This window comes from Myotis davidii, unplaced genomic scaffold (assembly GCF_000327345.1).
Source record: "Myotis davidii unplaced genomic scaffold, ASM32734v1 scaffold535, whole genome shotgun sequence".
Classification (NCBI taxonomy): Eukaryota; Metazoa; Chordata; class Mammalia; order Chiroptera; family Vespertilionidae; genus Myotis; species Myotis davidii.
Window position 1 is genome coordinate 1,717,891 of NW_006286980.1, and position 11,970 is coordinate 1,729,860.

Below are 11,970 nucleotides of genomic sequence, written 5' to 3' on the forward strand. Positions count from 1 at the left end.
TTTTTTTCTTGTAAATAGATAATATCAAAATTCCTGTTTACTATTTAGGAAAATTAATAAACTTGTTTATTAGTCAGTATTTGCTATTTTATATAATTGACATTTGTTAATTTATTATAGGTATTTAAAGATGCTGCTTCCTTTAAACAATGATTTCACTTTCAATATATATAAACTATTTCAATTGCATTATATTTGTTTACAGACAATTTGTGTATATTTGCACAAGACAGTGCATTTGGAGTAAAAAAATCTCTAAAATTTCTGGATTAATCACGTGTTAATTCCTGACAAAATATAAGAAAAATAATTAGATGCTGTATTACTAATATATAGCAAGTCGTTTTTTAATAGTTTATATTTCAGTGGAAAACTGTTGCATCTTTAAATAGGTTAATTACTGAGCAAGCTATACCATTATTGTAGATAATTTTCATCCAGTGTATTTTATTTCATTGTAAACAAAGAGCAAAATTAATAGTTAATAAATAACTTCATTCTTTGGAAAACAAAACCAAGTGATTTTAAATTTTGCTTTAAGGAAGAACAACATGCTAACACATCTGCCAATTATGATGTGGAGTTACTTCATCACAAAGATGCACATGTAGATTTCTTGAAAAGTGGTGAGTAAGAGACACTGGAAAGTCTTAATTTGTGAGATCTAACATATGGAAGCTTACAAACAACTTTGAAGTGCTCTTCAGTAAACAAACCTGATTGACTTTGGTTCATTCCTTTCCAAACTTATTGGACAATGTCACCTATTAATGGTCATGGAACTAAGACTAAGCTATTGTGAAAGAGAGCCATTGAAGTCATGTCATAGTTTTTCTTTTCTAGGCAAACTGCCTTGGGAGAGGGAAAAGAATAGGAGCCAACTTGAAAGGGTGATGGACTTACAACTGATAAGCCCGGATATAAATCAGTTGTTTTGAAATTTAGTGACATTTTTTTCCTCTAAAAAGTATGTGACTCCGTAGGCTTTTTCTCCCAAAACAGATTCCCGCAGCCATATCAGCATGGTTTAGGACTCTGGAGTTAGGAGATAACAGTTTTAGCCAAAGCTTTGCCACCAGCTAGCAAATCCTATGTGTTTCTACACTTCAGTTTATGTACTTATATATTAAAGACTAGAGGCCCAGTGCACGAAATTTGTGCACGCTGGGGTTGGTGTCCCTCAGCCTGGTCTGCACTCTCTCGTAATCCAGGACCCCTCGCAGGATGTCCAACTGCTGGTTAGGCCCGATCCTGTCGGACATCCCTCTCACAATCTGGGACCACTGGCTCCTAACCACTCGCCTGCGTGCCTGATCGCCCCTAACTACTCGCCTGCCTGCCGATTGTCCCTAACCACTCACCTGCCTGCCGGATTGCTCCTAATCACTCTGCATGCCTGCCTAATCACCCCTAACCAACTCTGCCTCAGCCCCTGCTGCAGCGGCTTCATCTGGAAGGACGCCCAGAAGGTTGTTCGACTGTCTGGTCTAATTAGCATATCATGCTTTTATTATTATAGATGTTAGCCCTAGCCGGTTTAGCTTAGTGAATAGAGCGTTGGCCTGCAGCCTGAAGGGTTCCAGGTTCAATTCCCCTCCCTCTCCCTTTCCCTGTCCCTCTCCCTCTCCCTGTCCCTCTCCCTCTTCCTCTTCCTTTCCTCCTCCCTTCCACTCTCTCTAAAAGTCAATAAAAAAAAATCCATGGGTGAAGATTATCAAGAAAATAAATAAGTAAATAAATAAAGCTAGATTAGATGAACTGTAATATTCTACCCATTTCTAAACAAAAATTTCTAACAGGAGAAAAACTATTAAGGTAAATAAATATATTCATGTTTAACAAAGGAATGTAAATAACTTGTTTTTAAAAATACAATATATGGAAATTACTAAGAACCTGTGAGGTAATATCAATTTTTAATATGTTTATTTTTAAAACTTAGAAAAATAGTAAAAATATTCTTTGTAACACAACCTTTTCCTCTAAAATAGTTGTTGATTGACATGAACACCATATGCAAAATGCTATAGTAGCAATAGGGACAGAGATCTGTGGGAACACAGGGTTTGCATGTAATTATATCTCCGAGTCAGGCAAGCTTTGCAGAAGAGGTGATATTAGAGCTGGATTTTGATTAGTATGCCTATACTTTAGCCCAGATATCTTCTCTAAGCTTCAGGTCTATACAGAGGGTCCATAACTTACAATGTTTTGACTTATGATTTTTATATTTTTCAACTTTATGATGGTGAGAAAGTGATACCTATTCACTTTGAATTTTGACCTTCTCCCGGGCTTGAGATGTGTAGTATGACACTCGTGATGCTGAGCAGCAGCAGCAAATTGTAGTTCCCAGTCGGCCTCTTGATCTCGAGGTTAAACAACCGATACTGTACAGTGTTGCCAGCATTTTTTGGATATTGCGTTCTGAGCACATTTAAGGTAGGCTAGGCAAAGCTATGATGTTCAGTAAGTTAGGTGTATTAAAAGATGTCTCTTAGGCACCTATTACTCAATATACTCAAAACAACCTATGAACTTTGCCCTCTTTCAGTGAATGACCCTATTGCCTATTCAGTTATATAAGGCAGAAACCTCAGAGTCATCTGTAAACATCTCTCTGTCATTCTTCATATCTAATCTATCACCACATTCTCTCTTTTTTCTTTTGGCTTAAACAACAGAAAATTTATTTTCTGTTCTGGAGGCTAGAAATGCAAGTTCAAGTTGACTATGCAGTTGATTTCTTCTTGAGCCTCTCTCATTGGCTTGTAGATGGCTGTTTTGTCTTCAGATGACTCTTTATATTTGCATATGATCACATTTACTTGATTTTATCTACCAAAGTGTATCTCATACATTTACATCTGCATATCCATTACTATTACATCTCCCTATTAATAGTCCAGCGTACTATTTTCTTACCTAGTACCTATAATAGCCTCCTTAATGGTGTGTCTAGCTACTCGACCTGCTAACTAGAATATCTTTCATGATGTGAATCAGGACATACTCCCCTTATCTTAAAACCCTCTAATGCTTTTCTGTTGCCCTTAAGATAAAAACAGAATTTTAAATGTCTTAAAAGGCCCTGAAACTCATCATGCTCTCACCTGCCACAATATTTTGGCATCTGCTGTTTTCCTTGCCTGAATACTCTCCTTCATTTCTTTAGTTATTTTCACTTCACTCTTTTAGAACTCAAGTTACTTTTACTTCTCGAAGCAGCCTTCCCTGTTGTCTCAACATAGGTCAAATCTCTCTGGAAAGTCCCTCATAGTGCTCAATATATCTCCTTTAGAGCTTTGTCAGTTTTATAGTTTGCATTTATTCATTATCATCTATAATAATAAAAATGTAATATGCTAATTAGACTGAATGACCTTCCGGATGAAGCCGGGGTTGGGAAGGAAGTCCGGGTCCCGGGTGCCAGAGGGAAGCCGTTGCTGTCAGCTGGGGGGAAGGAAGGCCTACTCTTGCATGAATTTTGTGCATTGGGCCTCTAGTTTTATTAATATCTGTTTACTGTAGACTGCATTTAGGCAAAAAATGCTTACTGTTAAATGTTATACATTTGTAACTTTCTAGGTCCCTAATTTTATGTTTCTTCTCATAAATTCATTAGGATTCAGTATAACTAACGCATTTTAGATTCCTGAAGCTTTTTTCAAGTACTTATTTTATTATTTAACTAGAGGCCCAGTGCATGAGATTTGTGTACTCTGGGGAGGAGGGTGCATCCCTCATTCCGGCCTGTGTCCTTTCACAGTCCAGGAGCCCTTGGGGGATGTCTTACTGCCAGCTTAGGCCCTCTTCATGGGGAGCAGGCCTAAACTGTCAGTAGGACATCCTTAGCGCTGCCGTAAAGGCGGGAGAGGCTCCTGCCACCCCTGCTGCGCTCACCAGCCATGAGCCTGGCTTGTGGTTGAGCAGTGCTCCCCCTGTGGGAGTGTACTGACCAGCAGAGGGCAGCTCCTGCGTTGAGTGTCTGCCCCCTGGTAGTCAGTGTGCGTCATAGCAACTGGTCATTTTGCCTTCAGTCGATTTGCATATTAGCCTTTTATTATATAGGACTAGAGGCCCAGTGCACAAAAATTTGTGCACTCGGGGGGAGAACTCGGCTGCTTATAACCAGGGCCGGGAGTCCTCTCGGCTCTGCTGATCCCAGGGTCCTGAGGCCTCTTGGCTCTGCTGATCCCGGGGTCCTAAGGCCTCTCGGCTCCGCTGATAACTGGGGCGGGGAGGCCTCTTGGCTCCGCTGATAACGGGGTCCTGAGGTCTCTCAGCTCTGCTGATCCCAGGGTCCTGAGGCCTCTTGGCTCCGCTGATCCCGGGGTCCTGAGGCCTCTCAGCTCCGCTGATCCCCGGGCTGGGAGGCCTCTCGGCTCTGCTGATCCCAGGGTCCTGAGGCCTCTCGGCTCTGCTGATCCCAGGGCCGGGAGGTCTCTCGGCTCGCTGATCCCAGGGCCGGGAGGCCTCTCCGCTCCACTGATCCTGGGGCCGGGAGGCCTCTCGGCTCCGCTGATCCCGGGCTCCTGAGGCCTCTCGGCTCCGCTGATCCCAGGGCCCTGAGGCCTCTCGGCTCTGCTGATCCTGGGCTCCTGAGGCCTCACGGCTCCACTGATCCCAGGCTAGGAGGCCTGTCTGCTCCACTGTTCACGGGGCCCTAAGGCCTCTCTGCCCTGCCGCTTCAGGGCTGTTTGGCTTCGCTCTGCTTTGTGCCTCAGTATGCAAATTAACCGCCATCTTTTAGCTTCTATAATTGAAACATTGTATCTTTTGGAGTTGTTGCTTCAGGAGCTCAGAGCCCCGCAGCTGCAGACGGGGAACCTTGGTTTCCTCCATCGCTGGGGCAACCAAGCCTCCTGTTCTCAGCTGCCTGGCTGCCGGCCGCCATCTTGGCTGTCAGTTAATTTGCATATCTTGCTGATTAGCCAATGGGAAGGGTAGCGGTCGTACGCCAATTACCATGTTTCTCTTTTATTAGTGTAGACTAGACTCCTGGTACATGAATTCATGTATGGGTGGGGTTCAGCCGGCCTGCCCTGATGGGGGCCGATCGGGCCAGACCAGTGGCGGGGCGGGGACACAGGAGATTGGCCAGCCATGCCCCTGATTGGGGTGGGGGACGATTGGGGGTGGGACCTGCCGGGGAGGAGCCACGGGTGGTTGGGAGGGCCGATCAGGGCTCCAATCAGGCTGTTTGGCCGCCGCAGTGTACATCATAGCGACCGGTTGTTCTGGTCCTTCCAACGTTCCGGTCACTTGGCTTTTATATATATAGATGGTGACATAAGGGAGCAATTGTAGTCTTAAAATTTCAAAAAGTGTGCTCGCTTTGGCATCACATATACTAAAATTGGAACGATACAGAGAAGATTAGCATGGCCTCTGTGCAAGGATGACATGCAAATTTGTGAAGCGTTCCATATTTTTAAAAAAATTCAAAAAGTTTTGCTATTGCCTTTCAGTGCAGTGATTGGGATGATTAAATTAATGAGAAATTTAGAGGGAAATCAAATACTTATTTTAATCATTTGCTTTTTTGGAGTTTTTGTTTTTCATTGTTATATAGATTTAAGAAACAAGTATGTGTTTTTTTCTCTTTTGTGGAAATATTTGTTTATATTCTTTGAAATCAGTATTTTCTTCTATTTCAGAATTACACTATTGCACTGGCGCTTATCGAATTTCACCTGTAGATGTAAATAGTAGACCTTCTTCCTGCCTTACTAATTTTCTTCTAAATGGTAACTTTCATCATTTAATTGTTTTGACTGAGATTATTACAAGGGAAGTCATGAACTCTGGAAAAGCCATTTTTTTCAACATAGTTTAACCATTTTGTTTCCCAGAACTGCTTTAAAGTTATATAATTATAAATACCCTTAACTAGCTTACTAATGTTTAAAATTAAGATGACTTTATGTCTTTCAGGCTATTGTATCCAAATAAGTTTTATTTATATATTTTTTTTGGTATTTTTAATTTAAAATTTTACCACTAAAGTCTGCATGTTTTGTTTTTAAGATAGTATATAGTACAGACCATTATCTTGGCCTATTGAATTTTAAATTATAAAGTGTATATGTATATGGACTTACTTTTCTTTGAACACTATACCTTTACCATAAACATTTTAAATATTATACCATGTTATTCTTACACACATGGCCTTAAATCTCTGGTTTCCTTGTGTGAAAAAAATACATTTTTAAAATTTTTATTTATTGATTTTAGAGAGAGAGGAATGGAGAGAAAGAGAGAGGGAGAGAGAAAGAGAGAGACATCAATTTGTTGTTCTACTCACTTATGCATTCATTGGTTGATTGTTGTATGTTCCCTGACCGGGGATCAAACCTGCAACCTTGGCATATCAGAGCAACACTCTAACTGAGCTACCCAGCCAGGGCCTGAAAAAATTCTTTAGAAAACCAAATTATTGGATTTCATTTACTAAATCTAAACTCTAATAGCTTCTCTTAATAGAGTCTTATGGCCAACTCAGTTTTTGAATCACTGATGAGTTGGCCAGCCTTTATCATAAGATTAATTTCATAGTTATATTAAGCACAATTTGATTATCAGACTATGTAAAGTCCAGATTAAATAACATTTGGTCATGTGAAATAGAAAGTAGTTACAATAATAATGCTGATAAGTAGGTATTGTGGAAGTGAATTTAGACTTCATTTTCTCCTCCAAATGTTTTATAGCTTTGACAACTTGAGGGTTATCCAACACTTGTCTCACTTTTCTTCTTGATGTCCAAGAGAAAAATTTCATATGAACTTGTAATTGAATGAAGAATATAACCAAACATTGTATTAGAGACCACTATATTTATGTTGGAAAACCACCTGTATAACTATGTAAGCTTGGAGGACCAAGAGAAAGCTCAGGCTGGAATTCAGACTTTTTGGACTTGAAACACAGAAAAACTAAATTAGCAGTGCTGGTTAAAATATGAGGGTTAATAAATAAAATGAAAAAATCTAGACATAAACCTTAGGGGAAAAATAAGAGCCCGTTTGAATTTCATTACTTTTGACAGGTCGTTCTGTTTTATTGGAACAACCACGAAAGTCAGGTTCCAAAGTCATCAGTCATATGCTTAGTAGCCATGGAGGAGAGATATTTTTGCACGTCCTGAGTAGTTCTCGATCCATTCTAGAAGATCCACCTTCAATTAGTGAAGGATGTGGAGGAAGAGTTACAGACTACCGGATCACAGTAAGACTCTAATATCTATAAATTTTATGATTTGAGTATTCTGATTTAGCAAGTTATTGAATGCCTATTATATGCTAAGATCTGTGACAAAAAGGAGTTTGGGAAGTTGATTATTTATTTTAATTAACAGTACTTGCTTGAAAGAGCTGTTTATCAATCTGTAGTCTTCCTTATGTATTCAGTGTATACTTAGAAGTATCTGAATAACATTGACATACTGGAATTATAGAAAAGAATAGAAATTGATTTGAGCTAATATTTTAAGTGAAACTTTATTTCTAGTAACTTAAATGGCAAACAAAACATTTCAATAGATTGCTGCTAATTTGAAATAACACTAAATCTTTGTGTTACTTAAGGATGTCTACAAAAAAATTTGTTTCTATTTTTGGTAGAAATTCCATTGTTCTGATTTTAATTTTTCACTCCTCCTCTCCTAATTTATATTCGGTATTTTATTGCTGTCTTTTTTTTGAGGTGGTTGTGAAAATTAAATGTGATTGATGTGCATGAGTGCATACTTTGTAAGCCAAAGTGTTATATACTGTAAGTAATTGTTTTTGATTAGGCTTTTTCTTTATTATTTAAATTTTTTTTAATAAGGAGGAAACTAATATTTATTGTAGAAAATTTAGAGATATAGATATATTTAAAAGAAAGACTATAAATTACTTATAACTCCATCATTCAAAGAGTGATTCACTAATTCTTTTTTCTGTATATGATACAAAAGAGTTAAATTATAGAAGTGAAGAAAAGTGGGTGGTAGGGGGAGCTGTAGGAGAAAATGCTTTGTTGCATGTCACAGGACAGAAGACCTCAGGGAAACAGACTGTTACATGTAATCCATACTGAACCATTAGAAAATAGTTTCTAATTTTATCTTATTTGGTTATCATTAGGATTTTGGTGAATTTATGAGGGAAAACAGATTAACTCCTTTTCTAGACCCCAGATATAAAATCGATGGAAGTCTTGAGATCCCTTTGGAGCGAGCAAAAGATCAGTTAGAAAAACACACCCGTTACTGGCCTATGATTATTTCTCAAACCACCATTTTTAACATGCAAGCGGTAAGTGTTAAATTGTTTCAACTGCTCTTCTAGATTATTTATATATTCTTTTCAGAGACCATTTCTGAAGCAAAGAATAAAATATCTGAGTTTACGACAGTTAAATAGTAACAGAAAATTGAACTGAAAGTTACATATGATCTCGCCACAGTGATGTTTAAAAATCAATTGAAGTTCTGCCTACATGCTTTGATATTTGTTTTTCAAGACAGATTTTCTTGGTTTGTTCTTTTAAATGTGACAGGTAGTTCCATTAGCCAGTGTTATTGTGAAAGAATCTTTGACAGAAGAAGATGTGTTAAACTGTCAAAAAACAATATACAACTTAGTTGATATGGAAAGAAAAAATGATCCTCTACCTATTTCCACAGTGGGTACAAGAGGAAAAGGCCCTAAAAGGTAATATTTTTCTTTATATATCATATTGACTTGATACCTAGTATATTTTAAGTTAACTTATTCCATATGTAAATTATGTTTATGGATGTGTATATATACATATAATTGAGGTGAAATGCTATAGAATAGCAGAATTGGATACATTATAACTGAAAATTGTACCCTTATATTTTATGAAGAGAAAATAAGTCCATGTTTAATGGTTTCCTTTTACTTTACCAGTAGAAAGTGATATTTTAATATTATTTAAAGAGTATTTCTGAGATTGTTATTTTAAATCTTTACTTCAGAGATGAACAATACCGTATCATGTGGAATGAATTAGAAACCCTTGTGAGAGCCCATATCAATAACTCGGAGAAACATCAAAGGGTCTTGGAATGTCTGATGGCCTGTAGGAGCAAACCCCCAGAAGAAGAAGAACGAAAGAAACGAGGAAGAAAGAGGGAGGACAAAGAGGACAAGTCAGAGAAAGCAGTAAAAGATTATGAACTGGAGAAGACTTGGCAAGATTTAGAGAGGTGATTGTTGATATTAATATAGCACTATGGTGCCTTTTGGCATATCACATTCTGCATATAGATCAACTGCATTTAATAGAAGTTCATTTAATGTGTATTTATTTCATTTATAACTAAGATTTTGTCATTCTTAAAATCAAAAAAATCTGAGACTTAATGATTTTATTTTACGATTAGGGGCAAAGAGTGTTTAATTTTTATCCTAATTAACGTGAAAATTATAATTTAGGACATTTTGGTGTCAGTATTTATGTTTTATGAATATCAAAGACATAGTTTTATTTCTTTGTCAGTAAATATTATTGAATACTTGTGATATGCCAGGTATTTAGCATAAGATTACTGCCTTGGAAGTACATACAATGTTGCGCTAGAGATAGGCAAGTAAGTTAGTGATCACAACAAAATATGGATGATGCTGTTATAAAAATAGGCAAAGATGCCCTTGATAGCACAGTGAAAGAGCATAGTCCTAATTCTGAAAACCTTCCTCAATAGTACATCTTTTCCTTAGCTTGTGATTTATAAATAAAAGTATCATAACATATTAACTGGCTTTGTCTTCTAACTTCTTGCCAGAAATCAGGCAAAGAACCAGGTAAATATTATAATGATAATGTGTTATGTCCCTTAAAACAGATCAGAACTTATTATGAAAAACTTCAAAGATTTATTCTACTGTGGAATACACATTTACCCATCATCTACTTTGAACAGTTATCAATTAGTTAATGCCACATTTCACATCCACTCTCCTCACCACCACCACTGTCCAACTCCACATGGACTATTTTGAAGCTAATTCTAGAAATTATATTATTTCATCCAAAAATAAGTATAATGTAGAACATTTTTATTCTCTTGACCTTAGAAGTTCACTTCTTCCTTAGAGCCACCAAGCTTCTGAAACGGAATTGGCTCGCTTTAAGAAGAGGAGGGTAGAAAAAGAGGAGTGGCAGGGGAAGTATTCTGATTCAGACCCCCGTGTTATTCAAGTAGAAGTCTGTATATTTTGAAAGTGTTTTTGTTCCCTTGGAAAATTCAAAATAAGCTTGGAATTAAGTTTCTAACTTGTGGAATGTAAATACATATCCACAGTACATAAACTAGGGAACAAATAATAGTAAATTACTTACTCTTTATAATTTGAAGTATTATGTGGCCTATATCTTTAAATATTAAATTGTGATATTTCTTCCAAATATCACTTTTCTTTTTGTTAGCTTCTTAAATTTTTCTCCATTTTTTTCATATTTTGCAGCAAACTACATTACTGAATTATTACACTTATGATGAAGAAAAGGGGATACTTGTGTTTAATTCATTAAGTTCTCATCTGATTTTAGATTGGCATTTAGCTTCTGATTAGTATCTAGGTTTACTTTGTAGGAGCAGCTATCTTTTATTGAGACTGATATGCAAAGTCTAGTTTAATTATTGAACCATTTCGATTTCTAAATATTTAAATTTTATTATTTTTCCCTCTAAAAGATTAAAAGGCATCTTAGAACGTGGAAAAGAAGAATTGGCTGAAGCTGAAATCATAAAAGATTCACCTGATTCCCCAGAACCTCCAAACAAAAAGCCCCTTGTTGAGATGGATGAAACTCCACCAGTAGAAAAATCAAAAGGTAAGGTAGAACTGTGATAGCTATGTTTGTAAAAAGCTTAGTTCTGTTTTGTGCAGTGTTATTTAATACTAGAGGCCCTCGTGCACCCTTGGCGTAGCCTGTGGGAATTGGGCCGAAACTGGCAGTCCAATGCCTCCTGCCGCTCCTGCTCATCCTGGTCCCGCTCTCTGCTCCCACCGTGGCTCGGTAGGCTTGGTGACGCTCTGCTGTGGTCTCCAGGCTGCAGCAGCCAGCCATGAGCTCTGCATCTGGTGCCCATCGGTCATCTGAGCGGTGCTCCCACTGTGGGAACACACTGACCACCAGGGGGCAGCTTCATAGCAACCAGTTGACCAGTCATTCGGTTGTTTAGTCACTTAGGCTTTTATATGTATAGATAGATTGTTGTGTATATCAGGAAGAGCTACTAACTGTTCCTGTTGTTTAGGGGATTCTTTGTTTACAGCCTTGAAGATAGGCAGCAGATATATTTGTCAGTATTAAAAAAAAAAAAAAGGAGTGCCATACCTTCATTAATGAAGCCTTTGGAAAATAAGTACTTATACTCAAAAGTTTGTGTTTTAAGAAATTTTAATTAAAATTTAATTTTAATTAAATTTAATTAAATTTTAATCTAAACTTGAATCTGTTTATGTTCCTGACACTATACCAAGTGCTAGGTTATTTAAGACAAACTCTTTTTCTTTAACCCTTACTGAATTTAGGGAAAAATCTAATATCGCCCATCTATCTATATAAAAGCCTAATATGCAAATTGCCCCCACGGGAGTTCGACTGGGAGACCGATTGCTCGCTATCACATGTGCTGATCACTGGGGTCAGTATGGAATGAAGGAAGTCCCAGGCTGGCAGCCGGCAGCCGGCAGCCAGAAGGCCCTGATTGGTCTTCATCACCGGCCAGGCCTAGGGACCCTACCCGTGCATGAATTTCGTGCACCAGGCCTCTAGTCCTATATGATAAAAGGCTAATATGCAAATCGACCAAACAGCAGAATGACTGGTCGCTATGACACGCACTGACCACTGGAGGCAGACACTCAACGCAGGAGATGCCCCCTGGTGGTCAATGCTCTCCCACAGGGAGAGCACTGCTCAGCCAAAAGCTGGGCGGGC

General features: G+C 38.1%; 1 protein-coding gene across 1 annotated transcript in view; it reads left to right on the forward strand.

Moving 5' to 3' along the window:
• ASUN (asunder spermatogenesis regulator) overlaps window positions 1-11,970 on the forward strand; it is a 32,558-nt gene that overhangs the window by 9,353 nt on the left and 11,235 nt on the right. The window contains exons 8-14 of the mRNA XM_015560765.1: window positions 542-630; window positions 5,638-5,750; window positions 7,055-7,233; window positions 8,136-8,306; window positions 8,551-8,705; window positions 8,996-9,226; window positions 10,718-10,857. Of these exons, the coding sequence (XP_015416251.1) occupies window positions 542-630; window positions 5,638-5,750; window positions 7,055-7,233; window positions 8,136-8,306; window positions 8,551-8,705; window positions 8,996-9,226; window positions 10,718-10,857 (1,078 nt within the window). The remainder of the gene's footprint in view (window positions 1-541; window positions 631-5,637; window positions 5,751-7,054; window positions 7,234-8,135; window positions 8,307-8,550; window positions 8,706-8,995; window positions 9,227-10,717; window positions 10,858-11,970) is intronic.